This window comes from Sciurus carolinensis, chromosome 9, assembly GCF_902686445.1.
Source record: "Sciurus carolinensis chromosome 9, mSciCar1.2, whole genome shotgun sequence".
NCBI lineage: Eukaryota > Metazoa > Chordata > Mammalia > Rodentia > Sciuridae > Sciurus > Sciurus carolinensis.
Genome location: NC_062221.1, coordinates 27,639,604 through 27,659,382, shown reverse-complemented (window position 1 = coordinate 27,659,382; position 19,779 = coordinate 27,639,604). Strand labels below are relative to the sequence as shown.

Genomic DNA, 19,779 nt, shown 5'->3' with positions numbered 1-19,779 from the left:
CCCATGGGCTTGCCTTGGATTCCTCATTCATCCCAAAGCTTTTGCTTCAGGATTTTGCATTTGTTTCCTCTACTGGAATATTTTTCCTAGTTCAGGGCTCAGTTTAAATCCCCTCATCTAGGCATTTCTTGTTCATATAATCCAGAGCAATCCCTGCTCCCATCAGAACTCTTCACATCTGTTTCTGGCTGTTTCAGTTTACAATTAAGTGCACGTTTACTTGACCATTGTTAGTCATGCAACACCAGATGGCGCTCCAGGGCGCTAAGACTGGCTATTTCATTCACGGATGGCTAGCTGAGGCAACATTCAATAAAAGTAGGTTGAGGTGGCTGGGGTGCCCACACTTGTAATCCTAGCTATTTCATAGGCTAAATAAGGAGGATTACAAATTAGAGGTCAGCCTGGGCAACTTAGAGAGACCCTGTCTCAAAATAGAAAAAGGGCTGGGGATGTAACTCAGTGGTAGTGTGTCCCTAGGTTCAATCCCCAGTACCACAAAAATAGATAAAGGAACGAAGGCAGGTTGAAGTCAATGATTTTATTTACAGAACTGAGGGTCAACCTCCAGAGTATATGAACTAGCCTACTTATCTAGCCCCCATGTATTGGGCAGGGTTTAGCAGAAGGGAGTAGCCACAGTAATATGCCCATTCAGGAAAGCTTTACTTCCAGCAGATGATGATGTTGGGGTCATTTTCCAGACGCTCATCCAGCTCATGGTAACTCATGCCTGGGTGGGGTGGGGTAGGGGTGGTGAGGTCAGTGATCTTGGCCTACCCACCCTGCCCTGACCCGACCCTGTCTGCCCCACTGCCTGCCTCCACCTGTCTTGCAGCAGATCTCATCGTAGCTGTGACAGCCTGTGTAAAGCCGGGCAGGGTGGCTTCGCTCCTCTCGAGACACCCGCACAGGATATTTCTGTAGTCGTCGGATGAGATTCTTCATAAGCCCAAACTGGATCAGTTTCCTGGGGTGAGGATTGGGGAAGAAGTATGATGCCCTGGTCAGTTTTTTCCAGCCAGACAGTTTTCTGTTCGATTCTCAGTGGCCAGACTGGCCTGCAAGCTCATGATCTCCAGGAATCCTCTCTGGATTAGCAGTACCATGATTCTGCTCACTGGGAATACCCTGCTTCCTTTCTGACCCCAGGGTTCCTCCAGAGAGACAAAGAGGGTCCACCTTCCCTCAGGAAGCCCCACCCATTTCCCCAGGAATGGCCCTCTGACCGTTCATCAACATGCTGCAGCTGCTGGGGGTGGCGACCAATGAGGTCTCGTACAGTAGTGCCAGGGCTCAGGCTGCAGTACAACTGGAACACATCCCGGAGACTGGCTCTTTTGTGCCCTGTGGGTGCCAGGAGTCAGTGCTCCAGGTAGCCCTTCCCTCTCCAAGATGTCTCCCCCAGAACCCACTACTACCTTGCTTGGTCACGTAGGATAGACATGCCTCCTGTAGGGACTTGTCATCTACAAGATCCTGGACCTTGGGCGTTGGGCAGTACACATTGGAATACTAGAGATTAGCAGAAGGCACAGGGGACTGAGTAAGGGGCTTGGGAGGCTGGGTCAGACATGGCGTACACTTCATTGAACCATATCCCAAATTCACCTACCTGGAGAATGGACACCAGTGTCACAACACCATAGTACCTAAGAGAGAAAGCTGAGCTCAGTTTCTGAAACAAGGCCTTTCCAGTTCCATACTCAGGGTCCTTGAGTTCTTCCCTGGCTGGTGACCCTATCCTAGGCATGACTGTTGCCCCACTCACAGCAGGTTCTGTATGGCGATGCGCACCAGGTTGAGCTCCACGTCTGCCTCAGCAGAGATCTTCTGGACGTGGCGGAAACCATCAATGTAGGGCAAGATCTGGCAGAGCAGGGCAAGATCAGTGGGGTTAGGAAGAGGCCAGTGCTGTGGCCAGCCCAAGGTGATGATACTCAGGGACAACTGGCACACCTGTTGTGTGGTGAGGTCCCACTGTGAGTTGAAGAAATCCTCCTTGTCCTTGGTAAAGACAGGTACATCATACTCTTGAGCCACAGGAGGGTCTGGCCGCTGCTCGATCATCTTCAAGTGGATGGTGTTGGACTCATCTGCAGGAGACCCCACCCATATCCTCAGTACCATCTCTCGTAAGAGGCCCTCAATTACCATCCAGTCTTTCCAATATCCCGTGAGGCAGGCAGGTGGCTCTGGGGAAGGTCATTCTTCCCCTTTTATGGAGTGAGAAACTGTGGTCCAGAGGGGAAGGAATATACAAAAGGAACAGAGTGGGAGACCTCTGCTGGCTGCACCCCCATCCCCAGCCCCATCATGTACTGGACCCTGGACATCACCTCAACCCCTGGCTATTTCCTGGACACCGATTTGTTCAAGAGTCTTGTCCTTCTTCCCCAATGGCTGTGCTCACCTTCTGCTACTTTCCCATCCCTCCCCTTCTGTTGTCCTTGTAGAGGCTGCAAGGACAGCATACCAATGGGTAGAGTGCACCGGCCAGAGGCGTTCAGCTCCTCCAGTAAGATTGTCATTATGGGAACCAACTTCTGCTTGCTCTCCTCTGTGGACACGAAGCTGCTCTCTAGCTGGATGGAGCATAGACAACATGGTGGGTATACCCAAGGGCACCTGGCTGACTGGATGCCCTGCCTGAATACTGAGCTAGCTGTCAGGGTCAGGGAGACTTTGGGGACATAGGAACACTTTTCCCAACTTTGCCTGCCCATACACCCAAGCCCATCATGTTGCACACCTCCAGTGTGGTCAGGTAGCCAGCCAGCTTTTTAACAATGGGCTCCAGGGCACAGGTCTTGGCCTGGGCATCACACACGAAGCCCAGGTTGAAGAGAAGGGCATTACGGCTATACTTCTTGTGTTCAATGCACACAGGGCAGCCGATCAGCTTCTTTTCCATGGCTGTGCTGAATGGGTGGAACAGAGTCAGGTCTCCCCAAGTCTGTCCCCTCCTCCTGGGACCCCTTCACCCCCCACCCAGCTAGGGCCTCACACAGTGATGAGCTTGTTTTGTAGCTCTGGCTTGGTGATGATGTATACTTGGACGGTGTCAAATAGCTCCCTGGAGATGAAGTCCTCAGGGACCTGGGGAAGGGAGTGGCAAGAGGTGCACCCACCATTACCACCTCCAGGTATAAGTACTCTTCTCCAGCATTTTCCTCTCTCCCATTCACCCAGGCCTACCACTCCTTTGTGTTTCCAAACACGTACTGTGTTCTCACAGGCTTCTTGGCTTTTGCATTTGCTATTCACTCTACCTGTAACACTTTACTCCGTAATCTAACTTGCTATGCATCATTTAAATTTCAATCCAGGGATTCTCTTGGACCACTCACCTCCCACCTTCCACCTTCCATGGGACCTGGCACCTCCCCTGAACCTTACAACAGGATTTCCCACGAGCACAGCTCATGCGACATTGTGTTCCTCCGTCACAACAGGATCTGGGTCTGACTATCCTTTCTGTTCACAGTTATCCAGGAATGGATAGAGATGCCCGCGTGCAGCACGGGAATCCAGTGCACATCAGTCAGCTGAGCTCCCAAGAGCGACCCTCTCCCCGCCAAGCCTCGCGAGCCCGGGCAGCACCTGATAGGTGATCTTTGGTCCCAGAGTTGGGTGGAATTCGCTGAAGAATATGCATTCGATGCGGCAGCTGCTGCCCATGGCGCTAGAGAGTCCTGGGTCCGTGGCTCTTTGTCGCTGGCGCGGAGGCGCCCCTACTTGTGAGAACACCTGTCAGAAACAGTCCTGGGGCCTGGGCCACCGTGTCACCCAGTCTTGCGCGCGCGCACACACACCAGCGAAGCCGTCTGCTTAATAGAGTCTGCGTAGCGAGATTCAGAGGCGGGGCTGCAGGGGTGAGTGGGGCTCTTCCCAGGAAGTCCCGGGTGGGTAGACGTCGCACCCGGAAGTGAAGCGGCTCCGCGACGGAGGGGTGGCGTGCGCGGCAGGGTCCCGGCTAACCAGCTTTCTTTGGGGAGGAAACCACCACGTCGAGTCGGCGCTGCAGGTGAGGTAGGCAAATCCCTAGCGTGAAGGGACAGCGTGCTAGCGGCACTTGTTAGGGCACTGCGCGAAGAGATTCACGCTGTAACTGGGACGCATCTGGGAACTACAATTCCCGTAGTGCTTCACGCCCTCCCGGCTGGCGCTCCCGCCAGCGACAGGGTGGAGCATGCTGGAATTTGTAGTCTTACGCGCATCCTACCTGAAAAATGGTCTAGCAATCAATACCAATTTAGATGCAGGTCGACACTGACAGGGCTTGCCGGTCCTCTCCTGGCAAGTTGTGACTATTCCTGGTACCGGTCTTGATCTATTTCTTCCTACCATAACTTCTTGGAAGAGGTTGACATTCTTGCCGTGCAACCCTTCCTCCAATGAGAGGCGCCAACAGTGGGCACACTACCCTTGCCAATGCAACTGTTTTCAGGCTACAGCTACCGGCCCGACTGACCATGGCCCTTTCTGTGGAGACCGAGTCGCATATCTACCGAGCTCTGCGCACTGCCTCTGGGGCTGCAGCCCACCTTGTGGCCCTGGGCTTTACCATCTTTGTGACTGTGCTTGCCAGGCCTGGTTCCAGTAAGTAGAATTCATAGTTGACTTCTGCAAAGGGAAAGGCAACTTTTCCTGGGGGAGCAAGGGCAGTAAGATGCCTTGGGCCTAACTCTTGGGAAGAGGGCTGGCTGGCTGAGGAATATTCTGTGTAGAAGGGATGATGTTCTGGATGAAGTATGGGTATGGCGGCTCTGACAGCTTGGCCAGACCCTACAGAGCACATGGTTTATCTTTCCTTGTCTTGGTGCTGGAGGAAGGAGGGAGGACTGCTAGAGGAGTGGCAAGCATAGCCTGTGGTCTAGGAAAAGAGAATAGATGTGGAATCAGCTTGTTGCAGCAAGAAGGGGCTCACATTTTGGCAGCACCTCCTTAGGTGACAGGCTGCCCTTATTCCTCAACCTGTAGGGATTGGTATTGCTGGTTTCTTCTTGCCTCAGCCCCACGAGGCCTCCTCTTCTCATTCCAGGCCTGTTCTCCTGGCACCCTGTGCTTATGTCTCTGGCTGTAAGTAGTGAGTCTGGGCAGCTCTCAGGGGTGGGAGCATGGTATGGGTGGTGACTCTGGTACAGCCTCTGAATCCCTGTGAACATTTAATGTGTGTTTGGAGGAGTTGCATGCTCCAACTCTTGTCTTATGTTCCTGACTTGAACCATAGATTTGAGACCCAGGAAAGCTGGGTGAAGTGGGGAACACCTGTAATCCCAGCTACTGGGGAGGCTTAGGCAGGAGGATCATAAGTTCAAGGCTGATTTGGCAACTTAGTGAGATTGTATCTCAAAACACAAAATAAATAAAAAGGGCTTGGGACATAGTTCAGTGGTAGAGGGTTCTTGGGTTCAATCCCCAGTACCCCCCCCCCCCCCAACGGAGGACGGTGAGATTTAAGCACAAAACAAGACTTCTATCTCCAGGCAGGAAGCTGAAAATTGCATTTGGATGTCCCTTTTTACCTTAATTTTGTGGTGATAAGCATCTCATTTTCCCTGAACAGTGCACCGTGTGGTCAGCTCTTGCCAAGAAATTGTATCCATTTATCCCCATACGAGGCAAACAAAGGTTTTGAATCATTTATAACTGCCACATCTCAGACCTTGTTTGCTAGGTAACAGCAGAGATGACATTTCAGAATAGCACCTAGGAAGATATGTGAAGAGGCACCTGTCACTCACTATTCAGGGAAGATGTTCTGCCCCACCAAATGGGTAGTTTTTAGTGCGGGGAGAATTAAAAGGGGGAATCAGCCCAGGTCCACTGATAACTTGAGGATCACCTAAAGCCCTCTTACCTTTTGCTGGGACAGCACCCTCACTTGAGTTTCCTATTCGCTATTTCCTCAGTTCTCCTTCCTGATGACCGAGGCACTACTGGTGTTCTCTCCTGAGAGTTCGCTGCTGCGTTCCCTGTCACGGAAGGCCCGGGCACGCTGCCACTGGGTGCTGCAGCTGCTGGCTCTGCTGTGTGCACTGCTGGGCCTTGGTCTTGTCATCCTCCACAAAGAGCAACTTGGCAAAGCCCACTTGGCTACAAGGCATGGACAGGCAGGGCTGCTAGCCGTGCTGTGGGCAGGGCTACAGTGCTCAGGTGGGGTGGGGCTGCTTTACCCAAAGCTGCTGCCCCGATGGCCCCTGGCGAAGCTCAAGCTATACCATGCCACTTCTGGGCTGGTGGGCTACCTGCTGGGTAGTACCAGCCTCTTGTTGGGCATGTGCTCACTCTGGTTCACTGCCACTGTCACTGGTGGAGCCTGGTACCTGGCTGTGCTATGCCCTATCCTTACCAGCTTGGTCATCATGAACCAGGTGAGCAATGCCTACCTATACCGCAAGAGGATCCAACCATGAACTCTTCCCAGCCAGGGGAAGCCTGGAATTGTCTCTCAGCATCAGAGTTGGGGCTGGGAACTTCCTGAACTCTCTTAACTGATTGGGTCAGGGGATACTTCAGGCCCTGGGGCAGTAGGAGACCTTTGTGTCACATTTTTGCTCCTCATGCTAGAGTGCCTCCCTTGTCTTTCTGCTTTTGCTGTCATCCAAGAGGAGGAGGAGCATATGGATCACATGTCTGGATGAAGCTGAGGTCGCAAGACTGCCTGCAGAGCAATGCAGCTCATACTTACACTGTTTTGTCCAGAATTACTAAGAGAAAAAAGTGAAATAAAAATGACTGAAAAGACTGATGGGAGGAACAGTTCAGAGTTGGGGGTGGTTCTTACTAATGCCATAAGCATTAGGAAGTAGGCAGCTTGGCAAGGTGGGGGTTCTCCCAGCACACAAGTCCCCAGGATATGGCTGCTGAGCCTCCCATGTTTTTGTGAATGGAACAGCTATGTGTCTTACCCATTTCCCAGCTACTGACTGCTGGAGTGTCCACACTATGAGGGTGGGAGCTGGGAATGGGCTGTCTCCATAGGTGTCATGCACGGAGTACTTGGTCTTTGCACTGAGTCAAGGGCAAAAACAACTCAAGATGGAGAGAACCTCAACTGTCAGATTCTCTGGGAAGGCCACTTGGCAGCAAGTATATGGTGGTGAAGGAACACTGGGCAGTTGGGTGTGCTTTCTATCCAGCTGGAGTTGCCTTGAAGAGCCCTTGGACTTAAGAGTAAAGACTGTCTAACTTCACAGTTGAGCATGTGCTGCACAAGGTGGTCTGACAAAGTCTAGGAGACATACCTCAAAGAACTGCTTTATTGATACTGTGAGGCTGGGCTTGGTTGCCCACTCAAGTGGTCCTGTAGAAAATACCTGGGAGCTGTGGCTATTCTGGCCCAGAAGCAGTCATGGCCACAGCAGAGGGAAATAAGAACTCCTGACATTAACACAGTCTTCCTGGGGGGTGGGCAGGGATGTGCAGCCCTGTGCTGACTCCTGCACTGGCTGGGCCCCCAAACATTTTTGGCAAACGTAAATCCTTGCCTTGACTCTTGGCAACCAGTTTCAGATGTGAAGGCCAGCCCAGGAGCTGTGGCACCAGCGTTCCTGTTACTTGCTTGGGGCTGAGGTATAGTCTCACCTCAGATGAAATTCTGGACTGGCCAATTCCTTAGAGGTCCCATGTCTGGCATAGTGGTTATCTGGAGTCAGAACCAGATAGCAAGAGTCCTGGGTAGTGTTGGCGAGAAACAGCAGGTGGCCATGGAAGGCTCCAGCAGGCCTTCTTCCCTCTCAAAGCAGTCAGTACCCTGGAGTAGCTGAGAGGCATCAATGAGGGCTTGGGAGAGGAGGGTCTACACTCAAGATGGTCTGGAGTTACAGCTTTGGGGGAGCTGCCTCAAAGGTGATGAGGCTAGATTCGGGAGCAGCCCCCTTTCCTGGGGATGTGGGAGCATTTTCTGAGGGCAGGGGGCTGTCCACCTTGGCCCCAGAATCGTCTTCATCATCATCCATGCTGGGCCAGGTGGACTGGTCCTCCACTCGCTTCAGCCTTTCATTGAGGGCCTTCAGAGCCAGTTGCCTGGGACCAGAGGAGAGAGGACAGGTCACTCTGGGTTTTTATTGGCACATACCCTGCACCCTTTCACTGTAGGCTACCCTCTCTTCCTACCACATAAATTTCTCCCCCCAGAATCCTATATTCCCTTTCCCATGCAAGACCCAGGACTCCCCAGAGATTGAATTAGGGCCCATGCTGCCATCAGAATGAGGACTTAGAGGCTCTGCAGTCCTCTCTTCATAGCTAGGGCACCTCCAGGCTGAGAAGGCCATCTGGATGTCTGCCCAACTGATCACCAAGCTGTTCATGGCCAGCCATCATGAACAGTTGAGTTTGATGAACAAAGGTGGGTAGATCTAGTGCTTCAGGGCAGGTGAGTGGAATGGCAAGTCCCTGGAGATGGGTTCCTGCTTGGGCACTGACATCATATCCAAGGAGAGGTTAATTCTCTCTTTCCTGGTTAGGGTTATTTGAAGTCTCCTGGCAAGGGTCTCTGGGAAAGACTGGAACTTAGTACCTTCCTTAGCTCAGCCCAGGAAGCAGAGCCAACTTGGATTAGTACACTCTGATGTTTTCATTTCTAAAACAATCCCCAAAGCCACTAACATCTGTATTAGAACAGGTGTTGGGCTGCGGAGATAGCTCAGTTGGTAGAGTGCTGCCTCACAAGCACTAAGGCCCTGAGTTCAATCCCCAGCACCACAAAACAAACAAACAAACAAAAAACAGGTGTTTAGCAGAGCCCTTGCAAGAGGTGAAGAAGAGAAAAGCCCATGTGGGTAGGGCGCAGGCCAGAGCCTGCTGTTTTCATGGGGGAGACCCTTGGAGGCACCACTTTGGGGAGATGGGCAAATCCACTAGAAGAAGGTATTCACATGTACTTTGTACCCAGCCCATCAGAAGGTGGAGTGACAATGCTGCCAGGCACATCCAACAGTGGCCACTGCCCATTCCTGATGCTTCAGCTTCTCTGCCACCAATGTGGAGACAGTCTGTGTAACCTTCCAGGTTTCTAGCAGAGAACCAAAATCTGCACTATGCCAAGGATAAGGAGAGGCAACAAGGACATGAACACAGAAAACCCACTTCCCCGCTGCCCTCCAATCTGGCGCATGGCAAATTGGCATTGATGGGACAGTCCTTCACTATTACTGCCCAGGCTCCCACCCCAGAGATGGACTTGTTAGTTCTGTCTAAAGCCTGCCAAGGCAGAGAGATAGTGTCATGCTAGTCACTTCTTCATAAGGGTGAAAGAGACAAATGGGGGCTGGGGTTGTAGCTCAGTGGAAGAGTGCTTGCCTAGCATGTGTGAGGCACTGGGTTCGACTCTCAGCACTGCATATAAATAAATAAATAAAAATAAAGGTGCATCAACAACTTAAAAAAAGAGAGAGAGAGAGAGAGACAAATGGGAAACCCTGCCTCCTTCTACTTATATCACCCATAGAGATTAGACTGTAGGGCCCTGAATTAGGCCCTCATATCATGCTTTGGATGCTTTTCCACAACTATCACCTTGGACCACCAGCTGGAAACTCCTTCAAGGAAGGGGTGTGTTTTACATTCAAGTGTACTGCCCCAGTGGAAAGTAAGCTCAGGGATAAATAACTCTTCCACACTCAGAGCTTCTTGCCAAGAAACTATTTCACAGGTGAGCAGAACCTGGAATCTTTGACAAATCCAAAGGGACAGGACTGTATCAGATTACATAAAAAAAAAAAAAACAAAACCCTGAACAAACAAAAAACCCCCCAAAACCTGAAGCATAATGTTGTAAATGGGGCTGGGACTCTTATAGAAGCTGGGACTGGGGAGCCCACAGATTAAGGGGAGTAGGAGCTAAATTCAGAAAGCTCTCTTCTGCCCTGGCCAAAGTGCAGCCAGTGAATAATTCAGCCAGGACACCTGATGTTGCAGATGGCTTAGTTTACAGATACTTCAAAGGTCTCTACTCTCTGGTGTGGTCCACAGGCTTCTAAGGTGGGTCGTATAGCATGTCCCTTGAGTTTGGTGACACCTGCTTACTTGGAAGTTAAATTTGGTAATACCCTAAGCTTCCCTCAGTAAGTGGCAGAGAAGCACATGTCTAAATTAAGACCCAGGAAGAGGACATAGTTTAGTATTTGGAAATTAGGGTGACCCAGACCATCTCTTAAGGGCCCTAGGCCTTCTTCCCTGGTCCCCATCTCCAGTGCAGGGGACAAAGAACCAACAGGCTGTTTCTGGCTTACACAGTACCACTGTCCAGGATTTGGAGGTTCTGAGGCAAGACCAGCATGATGCATACCTACGTTAGCCCCTCACACAGAACCAAAAAAGAAACTGGGCATTTCTTGAGACTGAAGTGGCCTGAATGGGAGAAAAGCACACACCAGAGCCCAGACGTCTACATGCTAAATTCTCAAGGCCAAAGACTGGGTTTTCTCTCTGAACCTGCCCCAACATCTGACTGTAGGTATCTTATGCACAGCAAACACCTCAACAGGTGGCATGTGACTTTGACCAATACTCTCTTAGCTTTCCAAGATTTGGAAGGTTTCACTGTACCTTCTCCGCTCGGCATCTTGAGGGTCTGTGCCTGGGAGGCTGATGGTGATGGAGGATGGAGCCCCCACATCATAACGTTTCACTGTCTTCTGGCATATCTTTACTTTCACCAGGAGACCATGCACCAAGTTTGCCAGAAGCCCCACCACAGGCTGCAGGATTTCAGGGAAGAATGTGGCAAAAGCAAAGTGGTCAGCCATGTCCCCTCGACCTCGGCTATGGCGCTGGTAGAAGCGAAGATATACCCAACTGGAGAGAAGCCCAAAACCATAGGAAGCCAGCGCTGGGCTTTGGAGCAGTGTGGTCAGCCGCAGCAGTAGCAGCAGTGCCAGTAGCAGCATGGGTACGACACTGATGCGCACCTGGGGCACTCGCAGGACCACACAGTCCCCCATAGTTTGCTTGAGTGCCACCAAGACACCACCTAGGAAGCCCAGAGCGCCGTGGATACGGATTGTGAACAGGTAGACCAAGTTGAAGGAAGCCATATAGGTGAGGAGGTAGGCGAAGGCCCCCAGTAGCCCCACAGACACATTCACCACCGAGAAGAAGATGAGCAGCTCCAAGGCTCCCCAGAGGGGTTCCAGCAAACGCCCAGCCACCACCACTGTGGCCAGGCTGATGGCCACGTCCCACACGTGCTGCTCCATGAGCCCATGGGTGGCCAGGGTCCAAATCCAGAAGTTGGGAGGAAACAAGTAGCCTGGGGTGACCGCCAGGCAGTCCGTGTCTACTGCGAAGGAAAGCAGGTAAATGAAAAGTACCGCTGCGCACAGCGCCTTCACCACCACGCTGGCACTGGCCAGGATGGCCCCCAAGTGTTGGCGGGCCCCAGGTAAGGCGCGTTGCATTTTCCTGGTAGGTGTTGGCCTGAGGGGAAGGTGAGGAGGGTGGGCTAGGGGCCTCCCCGGGGCCTCGTTCCAGTCCGGCCCCGATGGGAGGCCCGGGCTCGGCCTAGTCACCTTGGCCTATCGTCCTGGTGAAGGCTCTGCTTCCGGTCGGGACGGGCTCTGGTCCCAAAGTGCTTTGTCGCCAGGCCGGAGCCTAGGCCCCTCGCCCCGGACCTTTAGGAAGGCCCTGGGCGGCTTTGGCACGCCTGCCTGCCTGCCCCGTAGGCCCCGCGCCAGGCTGGCTGGGCTAGCTTTGCTCTTAGGGCGGGGGCACCTCCATCCACTCCTGGGCTCAGGTCCGCGTGGGACTGGCACCTTGTTCCAGGTCCGAGTCAAGTCGGGTCAGCTCCGGCTGGGCCTTGGTCTTGACTTCCACCGTACCTCCTCCCTTATCAGGGACCGACAAACAGGGGTGCTGCGCCTGCGTGCCCCTGGCGGCAGCGGCGGCCGGATGCCTTCTGAGTTCCTGTCTTCCGGCTCTTTGGCATGCCGGGATACGGAGTCCTTTGCTACAGTCCTGGAAGAGCGGAACTAGGTTTCTGGGAAGAACTACAAGTCCCAGGAGGCCGTGCGCCTAGGCTGGTCCTGTCAATGGTGGAGGAGGCTGTGCTGGGAATTGTAGAGCTCATGGCTGTTTCCGCCTGTTCTTGGTGGTAAGAGAGAGCATTTGCCAACTTTGGGAAGCTGAGAGTTGGGGGTTCAGGAGGTTGCACAGCCTCAGGTTACACACTTGCTGAATTCTCCAGGGAGAGTGACTCCATTTATGATATGTGCAAGAACATAAGAGTGAGTGTGTTCTTGTGGGCAATCGTGTGGGTGAGGAAGTTAGATGGCCCTGGTGTGTGTAACAGTTTGTGAATCCCTGAAATGTTTAATGAATGGGGCCTGATTGGACTCCTTACTCTGTCATTTGGCGGCAGTGTGACATTGGATAAATTCTTGAATCTTTTCGAAAATCAGTTTGTGTACCTTAAAAAGGAGATGATAGGAGTTTGCTACCCTAAGGAACAAAGGGGCAAAAGTGTAGAATGCCAGTCCACCTTGGATGTTTATTCAGATTGCCCTTGTTACAAGTGGCGTGAACCCATGGTTTCATCTCTCAAAAGGGTGATGCTGGGCTGCCTCAGTGATTCTTCTCTCCACCAGAGATTTCTGATCATTGCTGGAGTTAGCACAAGCCGGGGTCAAACCTCACTCTCACCATTGTGACTTCTGACAGGTTATTTCCTGTCATTTTGTTGTCGTGGTGTATGGAATTACTTTTAAAAATGTGTACTTAATTAACATAATTATATGACAAGGGACTTTTATAAAGTGAAGAATCCCTTTCAGTCATCAGTCTCATTTCCAACTGCCCAATGTGTGCATAGCCTTCCAGTTTAAAATGGGTGTTGACACCCTTTATCTTTGAGGTCTGGGTTCCCACTGAATGCCACACACCAGGGTAGGGTTACCAGACTAAGTAAATCAAAATACAGGGTGCTCAGTCAAATTTGAGTTTCAGATGAACAATAAACTTTTTAGTATAAGCATGTCCCATTCAATATGAGAAACACATTTCCCTACTAAAACATTATTGTTTATATGAAAAATCAAAATTGACTGAACTTTCCGTATTTTATTTGACAAACCTTACCCCAGAACTTGAGGGGCTTTCAGAGCATGGGAACTGTCTTGAGATTGAAGGTTAGGTGTTATTCTGTGGTCATTCCCAGCAGAGAAGTGAAGAAAGCCCCATCTTAACTGACACGGGAATGTCCTCTTTCATGTTTAGCATCCAAGGTCCCATTCCTGCCACCACCTTCTTTCTTAGACCTTAGCTGATTTTTTACTTCTACCCCGTGGGGGAAAAGATTTCATCTCTCTCAGTATACTCATCTGCCCTAGGAAAGATTTACTAAATAACAGCCCCTAAGATTGTGGCAGATGACCTTTAGCTAAGTGCTAAGTGAGCAGAGTCCCTGGCACTGCCAGTGTTGTAGAGTGAGCACTGACAGCACCCTCTGGAAAACCTCTGAACTAGTGATTACAATTCTCTCCCCATGAAAGAACAAGAGGAGCATGGTGGCACACACCTGTAATCCTAGCTATTCTAGAGGCTGAGGAAGGAGGGTCACAAGTTCGAGACCAGCTTGGGTAATTTTAGCAAAACCCTATCTCAATTCGTGTATAACTAATTAGGAAAAAAAAACTATCTCATGATAAAAAAATTAAAAGGGGTGGGATGTAGCTAAGTGGTAGAGCACCCTGGGTTCCATTCACAGTACAGAAAAAAAAAAAAAAAGGAAAATTAAGGTGTTAGGCAAATTAGGGTTGGGGTTAAAATGAACAAGGGTGAAGGATCTGCAAGAGAATTTGCAAAAACTGACTTGGCTTCTGGCCTCCCCTGGCCAGGATAGAACCCCCACTTGCTTGTGAGTGGGCCAGACCCTGGCCTCCCTGGAATAGCAGAATAGGGTCCTTGAGCACCAGCAACTATCAACTCTGGATGTGTGGCTCTAGGAGGAGGACCTGGGTGTCAGGCCACAGTAGTTGGAAAAGATGGTCAGACTCCAGCCTGAACTGGCATCTTATTATTATCTTCATTGTTTCAGGACCCTGGTCTTGCCTTGTGGCTCTAGGAGGCTTTTTATTTTTAATTTTTCAAAACCAGCTTTTTCCTGGAGGCTTGTGAAATAATATGAGACAAAGTATGTCAAAGGCCTGGCACTTATTAGTCACTGGAAGCATCATGCCCATGAAGCATCATGCCCTACGGCCACCAGGGACCTAGATTGCCATGGCCTTCTCTCCCAGCAGAACAGGGTGATGGCCCCTTGTCTTCATAACTATCCAATCCTCACCCCAAAGCTGACACAGTGGATAGAAACTGTTTGAAGTGAAAATATGAACATTATTTAATAACTGATCTTCTGTAATAAACCATTTGAAAATATTTTACAAGGAATCACACACACGATATTTTACAAAGTTTCTTGACTTGTCGCTGTTGTTTTTCCAACATGTCTGTACAAAATAGAACAACAACAAAAAAAGGGCAGAGAAGAGGAAATGGCCCCCCAATCCCCCAGCCCAAGGTGAGGGGGCAGCCAGGTCAGGTGGGTGATGAGAAGGATCAGACCCAGCTGGGGGTTGGACAACTACCTGATGGGGATTGTTTTGTCTGTTTTTCTGTTTTTTAAACTTAAAATATATATTTATTTTTCTGTATATGTTTGTTTCATTTTTATATTCTCCATTGAGCACCTGACTACACTATAGTTACACACGCGCCCCCACAGGACATAGCCGACATCCAGGCAGGGCACACATCATGGACACCCACCCTGGCACCAGCAGTGGGCATGGACCATACAAACATACTGAGAAAGTGACAAGCAACGTGACATTAATTAACGGAGCCATTAATTAATGCATCACCCTCCCCCCTCCTCCCAGTCCGTTTGATCCCCGTGGCTACACCCCCCTGCCCTCAGTCCCCTCCTGGCCCCCAGACTGGGATGCCTTTGGGGAAAATGATCAGAATGAATGGTATGCAGAGATGTGCCCAAGGCCCAGCCTCTGCGTGTGCAGTGTGTACGTGTGTGTGCAAATGTGTGTTCAGAAGAGGGACAATTTAGCCTCCTGGGGGCAGGGAATATGTGTGTGTGTGTGGGGGGGGGGTGGAGAGGGGGAGAGAAAGGGAAAGAGGGAGGGAGGAAGGGATAGATAGTGAGGAACTTGGGAATGGGCACAGGCCTGAGTGTGTAAGGGCCAGATTGGGGTTGGGATGGCCCAGCCAGGAGAGACCAAGTCACCCCTGCTAAGGCAAAGAGCGATGTCTGGTGGGGGTCTGGCATGTGGTCCTGCTGTGGGTTTGATACTAATGATAAATGGTTACAATGAGCACCTGGCAGGGTGAGGGGCACTTGGGGGACACTGGTGGCTAGGGATGGGACAGAGGGGTCTTTACCCTTTGCCCCAGCATTTGGCACTGTTTGACATTCAGCTTTAGAGAAGGGAGGATCAGCTGGGCTGCAGCTCAGATTAGAGGCAGGTGGTGAGTAGGAGATGGAGCATGCAGGTGCTAACCCTCCCACCAGCCCCCTACCCTATATAAGGCTTTGTGAGCCCCCCATGGTATGTGTGTCTCTGTGTCTGTGTTTATGTGTGCCCTCTGGGGTCTGTCTAGTGTGAGTCTGGTTACCATCAGGGTTCCAGGTGTGTATGGGGTTGTGTCTAAACTGATGTCATTGTGAGACTGTTTTGACACCTGCAGGGCTTTGGGGGTGGGGATGACTGTAGGCCTGAAAAGGGCAGGAGCCCCTGGGCCTCAAACTGTCATCTCACCTTCCTCCATTATTCCCAGGGAAGTTAGGTTTGGGCTTGGGTCAGGCAGCAGGGCCAGGTTAGAGGGGTCCAGCTGAGGCAGGGTGGCCTATACAAAGAAAGCCTTTAGGAGGGCAGGGGAGGCCTGGTTTGGCACCAGTACATGTGGCCTCCCTGTCCCAGCCCACTAGGATGTCCAGGGTCTGGGACATTTGGACAGTTCAGCGGTGAGATGTATCCTGGGTGCCAAAGACTAGCACCCTCCTTTGGGACTCCCCCACCCCAAGGCACAGGCTCTTAGAGCCTGGCGAACACAGGTCCTTTAGTGGGGGAGGGGCAAGGCTCTAAGGCGGGAGTGTGGGGCGGGGGTGGGGGCCAGGCGGGCAGGGTGTGGGGTGTGGGTAGGGGTGGAGCTCAGAGGCGGCGAGAGGCAGCGAGAGTGTGGACTTGAAGCTGCGGTCTGGGCGGCAGGCCCAAGAGGAGAAGAAGCTGCAGGGAGACCAGGACGCCCAGCGACGGCGGGAAGGAGGCTCCGCGGCCACAGTCTGAGGTATCTTCCTGAGGGGAGATACAAGGAACTGGTCGGCCTGGGCGGGCGCAGGGCGGTGCGAAGTCAAGATCGCCGCTCCCCCAGCTCACCGTCGCGTTGTAGTCGAAGCAGATGTGCGGGCCTCTCCGGTATCGCGGTCTCTGCACCAGGTCACACTGCTCCGGGCCGTCCGCTGGGCATGGGTGGGGAGTCAAGGAGGCGGCAGCGGCGGCGATACAGAGGGGGCGCGTGGGACAGGAGGGGGCGCGGGCGGCGGGGAGGCGGGGGCAGGATACAGTGCGTCTCCTTCTGCAGCAGCCGGCCAGCCTCACACTGGCTGCACAGCGGTTTCTCGGCCACCACGAAGAGAAGGTTGGTGTTGGTCAGTCTCTGTGCGTGAAACAGCCTGGAGGGAGCATCGAGAGGTGGGGCCTGGAGGTTCGCTCCACCCCTTCGCCCCGCCCTGCTTCTTCTCCCCGTCCCACATCTCTGGGACCCCCTCAAGCACCTGGAGCAGTTTCCGCAGTCGATGATGGCATTGTAGGAAGCATTCACCGTGCCGAAGTAGTACTGGGTCTGTTTCATGACGCAGCTGCTCTCGCGCGTCTCAGGGCTCCCCTCGGCCTCCGCTGGGTCTGCCGGGCCAGAGCGCCTCAGCTCCGCCCACAGACCCTGTCGCGGTGTCTGACTGGTGGGTCTCAACCTGGCTCAGCCATAAGCCCCGCCCTCCCTGTGGAGCGGGTCTCTGCTCCAACTGCTGACTCTCATTTGAGGAGGGGGCCCCCCAAGCCCTACCTACCTGCTTGGAACCAGCTGTGGTAGATGAGGCCATAGAGAAGCTGCTGGAACAAAGACCTGCAGGGAACGGGGCACTGAGTGGAGGTGCTCATCAGAGGCAAGTACACTGCCTCACTTCTTTTTAGAGCCTTCCTGGTCAGCGAGCACCATCTCTCTACATCCAATCTCCCAGGACTCACCAGGCGGCAGCAGAGGTCCACCAGGCCAAGTTAAGGAAGTCTGCAATGGTCGGCTGCAGTGGAAAGAGGGCATGGGCTGCTACTGCTACCTCTCACCATAGGTCACCCATAGCTTTCTCAGACGTCAGAGATAGGGGTCATCTGAGGGCAGGCCTCCCAGCCCCCCATCTCCAGGCACCTCTGAGGGCTCACCACAAAGACACCACGGGGTGCAGCACCCAGGTTGCCAGGGGGCTGAGGGGCACAGGCTGCCTGATAGTCGTAGGACTCCTTGCGTGTGTAGAAGGAGTTGTTGTAGAGTGCCAACATCAGGTTGGCATCCACATCACTGAAGAACCTGCCAACCTGGGGATGCCAGAAGGAAGCCGAGGTCACAGGACTGGCAGTGCCACGTCCCCAGAAGGCTCAAACACCTACGCCCTCCTTCCATCCTCTTCCTGACACTTACCTGGTCCCATTGATGGTTTTGGTTTGACAGCACCAGGAATCCTCCATCATCAATAAGGACACAGAGTAGGTCCTGAATGGTAGGGAAGGGGGAAGAACATGGAGAGGGGCTGGGCCTCGGACCTTTCACTTCAAGCCCTAGTACTCCAGTGGTACAGAGTTGGTGGGGGTAGGCACCATTTCCTCAATCCTGGTAAGGCTGTCAAGTCAGGGTAGGAGTGCTGAGGCTAAGGGATGGGCTAGAAGTTTTAGTTGGGACCAAAAAGTATGGGAGTGGGGGAAACTGGAGTCCAGGGCAGCCTCAGGGCACACTCACCTCATTATTAACTTCACAGTCCATCTCACAGTGGCTGCTGGGGCCGCACTGCTGGGCAGAGAATGAAGACTGTAAGGCGCCCACCAGTATTTCTTTTTCTTGTCACCCTCATATATATGGTTCTCCAGGCCATCTGTAGTAGCCCCTGACTTCTTGTAGGTATTGAAGCCACCCTTGAGAAGATAGCTTGGCAAAGGTCCCTGAGGACTCTGATCTTACTCCCCCTTCCTCTGCCCAAATACCTTCTGTGGCTGGTCCTGGTGGGTACGGTTGCTGGCCAGCACCTTGAACTTCTCAGCCCAAGCCTCTAGGTCTAGCTTGACACCTACCACTGTTGGGGAGAGCAAAGGGCCATCAGTGCTACCTGCCTAAGCAACACCCTGTCCACTGCCTCCTTCCCCACCTGTGTCCTGGGCATTCACCTGCTGGCCTCAGTGTGCGCCCGCCTAGGCTGAGCTCCACAGCTGTGCTGACGAGGACACCCACTGTGTCGTTCTCCAGCTCCAATGGCCTTAATAGGGCTGGGGTGGTGTGGGTAGAGCAGTCAGGAGTGGGGGCTGGCAGCCACACTGACTGCTCCAAGCTGGGCCCTACCAACCCAGGTCTGAGCCAGTCCAAGCACCCAACACTCAGCATAGTGTTTGACACGGCCTATCCCTCTCTTCATGTCTGATCCAGTGTCAGCTGTTGTCAGGTTTGAAAGGGGGCTCACAGAGCAAAACCTTGCCATGGCTGAGTAGCCAGGGAAGCTGGAGCTTCCCACCTGCTGCTGGGCACTCTGAATGGACACTCACCATCCTGGTGTGGGGGCTTGAAGATATAACCATGATTATCTAGGCTGCGGCGATAGAAGCTGGCATTGAAGGGTTCGGGGTTCTCTGTCCAATCCTCAGCTGCCCTGGAACATTCAAAGGGTAAGGGGTGGCTTGTGGGGGACAGCAGACTCAGAAGTTCAAGAAAGTCTCTGGGCAGCAGCATAGGGGCAAGGTCCTAGACAGGGGAAGGAGTTGGGTAGTGGGGTAGGTCACTTACTTGTTGGGGAAGATGCGTGTGATGCCACCATCAGTGGCAGCGAACACGGCCAGCAGGCTGTACCTGGGGGTGGCAGGGAGGTGGGGTCACAGGCCTGCCTTCAGCTGGAGAGGGCCAGGGCCTCTGGGACCATCCTAGCCTCCTGCCCCTATAGCTTGGTGCATACGTGTTGAGATCCTGGTCCCTCCACACACGCTCCACCAACTGCTGCGTGATGCCTGTGTCCAAGATCAGGTTGTGCAGAAGGAAGTTGTTGCCTGGAACAGAAGGGTAGGGGTAGAGGGGGTGTCTTCTTGCAGCTTCCTGTCCTCCCTTGCCCCCATTTCCAAGACTCCACGAGGAGCCTTCCCTATGCTCTGGCCCAGGCCCTGCCTGGGGTTTGGGCCTATGTTTCCACATCTGCCCCATCTCCAGTTTCCTCTGGGCTACCCCCATGCTGCCTGGGCTCTTCCCAGATCCAGCTGCCCTGCTACCAGACACTCACACTGCTTGGAGTCTGGAGTCACCTTCTCCATGAGCTCAATGAAGTTTTTCAGGAACTCGGTGTTGTTGTCTGAGGCATTCAGGTCCTTGCAATACTCTCTAGGGGTGGGGAGGGGCAAGAAGAGTGGGCTTTGGGGACTGATCAGGGAAGTGGGGTCAAGGCTTCCCAGTAGGCCTGCCTAGCCATTCTCTGAGAAGCCTAGGCCTCAGGGGCCTCTTATGGGCTGTGGCTCCTACAGG

At 52.8% G+C, this 19,779-nt stretch overlaps 4 protein-coding genes across 16 annotated transcripts in view; 1 reads left to right on the top strand and 3 right to left on the bottom strand.

Annotated features, from left to right (window-relative positions):
• Nucleotides 1-526: 526 nt before the first annotated feature.
• On the bottom strand, nt 527-3,866 carry Nprl2 (NPR2 like, GATOR1 complex subunit). Of its 3 annotated transcripts, none has more exons than XM_047564052.1 (11): nt 3,604-3,866; nt 3,008-3,099; nt 2,753-2,921; nt 2,477-2,585; nt 1,960-2,096; nt 1,772-1,869; nt 1,616-1,652; nt 1,422-1,485; nt 1,230-1,347; nt 828-970; nt 527-733 (listed from the first exon to the last, which is right to left on the bottom strand). In XM_047564052.1, the coding sequence occupies exons 1-11, from the start codon at nt 3,679-3,681 to the stop codon at nt 666-668; spliced, it is 1,113 nt and encodes a 370-aa protein (XP_047420008.1). In that variant the 5' UTR covers nt 3,682-3,866; the 3' UTR covers nt 527-665. The 3 variants fall into 3 exon arrangements, with proteins under 3 accessions (XP_047420008.1, XP_047420007.1, XP_047420009.1); XM_047564051.1 differs by having other exon boundaries at nt 1,422-1,515; nt 3,604-3,864; XM_047564053.1 differs by lacking the exon at nt 3,604-3,866 and adding an exon at nt 3,351-3,594 and having other exon boundaries at nt 1,422-1,515.
• On the top strand, nt 3,049-6,913 carry LOC124993798 (transmembrane reductase CYB561D2). Of its 2 annotated transcripts, none has more exons than XM_047565590.1 (5): nt 3,049-3,146; nt 3,488-4,032; nt 4,451-4,602; nt 5,045-5,082; nt 5,916-6,913. In XM_047565590.1, exons 3-5 carry the CDS (start codon nt 4,476-4,478, stop codon nt 6,417-6,419), a joined length of 669 nt encoding a protein of 222 aa, XP_047421546.1. In that variant the 5' UTR covers nt 3,049-3,146; nt 3,488-4,032; nt 4,451-4,475; the 3' UTR covers nt 6,420-6,913. The 2 variants fall into 2 exon arrangements, with proteins under 2 accessions (XP_047421546.1, XP_047421547.1); XM_047565591.1 differs by having other exon boundaries at nt 3,488-4,027; nt 5,916-6,912.
• A 334-nt stretch (nt 6,914-7,247) lies between these two features.
• On the bottom strand, nt 7,248-11,898 carry Tmem115 (transmembrane protein 115). The gene is made up of 2 exons (XM_047562994.1): nt 10,558-11,898; nt 7,248-8,031 (listed from the first exon to the last, which is right to left on the bottom strand). The coding sequence occupies exons 1-2, from the start codon at nt 11,406-11,408 to the stop codon at nt 7,827-7,829; spliced, it is 1,056 nt and encodes a 351-aa protein (XP_047418950.1). The 5' UTR covers nt 11,409-11,898; the 3' UTR covers nt 7,248-7,826.
• Nucleotides 11,899-14,322: 2,424 nt separating this feature from the next.
• Nucleotides 14,323-19,779, bottom strand: part of Cacna2d2 (calcium voltage-gated channel auxiliary subunit alpha2delta 2) — a 135,135-nt gene continuing 129,678 nt past the window's right edge. For 2 of the 10 annotated variants that reach the window (XM_047564177.1, XM_047564179.1), the window contains 15 exons: nt 19,541-19,638; nt 19,223-19,313; nt 19,057-19,119; nt 18,819-18,922; nt 18,447-18,545; nt 18,267-18,355; nt 18,025-18,075; nt 17,710-17,781; nt 17,454-17,606; nt 17,262-17,314; nt 17,084-17,139; nt 16,793-16,919; nt 16,581-16,690; nt 16,395-16,477; nt 14,323-16,313 (listed from right to left, as the gene is read on the bottom strand). In XM_047564177.1, coding sequence (XP_047420133.1) covers nt 16,170-16,313; nt 16,395-16,477; nt 16,581-16,690; nt 16,793-16,919; nt 17,084-17,139; nt 17,262-17,314; nt 17,454-17,606; nt 17,710-17,781; nt 18,025-18,075; nt 18,267-18,355; nt 18,447-18,545; nt 18,819-18,922; nt 19,057-19,119; nt 19,223-19,313; nt 19,541-19,638 — 1,393 coding nt within the window. In that variant the 3' untranslated portion in view covers nt 14,323-16,169. Of the gene's footprint in view, nt 16,484-16,580; nt 16,691-16,792; nt 16,920-17,083; nt 17,140-17,261; nt 17,315-17,453; nt 17,607-17,709; nt 17,782-18,024; nt 18,076-18,266; nt 18,356-18,446; nt 18,546-18,818; nt 18,923-19,056; nt 19,120-19,222; nt 19,314-19,540; nt 19,639-19,779 lie in introns of all 10 variants that reach the window. The other 8 variants (XM_047564178.1, XM_047564181.1, XM_047564171.1 and 5 more) reach the window with 5 other exon arrangements.

Coding starts and splice junctions, on each gene's coding strand:
- Nprl2 (XM_047564051.1), bottom strand. CDS start 3,681: ATGGGCAGCAGCTGCCGCATCGAATGCATATTCTTCAGCGAATTCCAC. Junction 3,100..3,603: donor GACCAAAGATCACCTATCAG/GTGCTGCCCGGG, acceptor TCCCTTCCCCAG/GTCCCTGAGGACTTCATCTC. Junction 2,097..2,476: donor CCGGTGCACTCTACCCATTG/GTATGCTGTCCT, acceptor GGTCTCCTGCAG/ATGAGTCCAACACCATCCAC.
- LOC124993798 (XM_047565590.1), top strand. CDS start 4,476: ATGGCCCTTTCTGTGGAGACCGAGTCGCATATCTACCGAGCTCTGCGC. Junction 4,603..5,044: donor GCTTGCCAGGCCTGGTTCCA/GTAAGTAGAATT, acceptor TTCTCATTCCAG/GCCTGTTCTCCTGGCACCCT. Junction 5,083..5,915: donor CTGTGCTTATGTCTCTGGCT/GTAAGTAGTGAG, acceptor CTATTTCCTCAG/TTCTCCTTCCTGATGACCGA.
- Tmem115 (XM_047562994.1), bottom strand. CDS start 11,408: ATGCAACGCGCCTTACCTGGGGCCCGCCAACACTTGGGGGCCATCCTG. Junction 8,032..10,557: donor CAAGATGCCGAGCGGAGAAG/GTACAGTGAAAC, acceptor CTCTGGTCCCAG/GCAACTGGCTCTGAAGGCCC.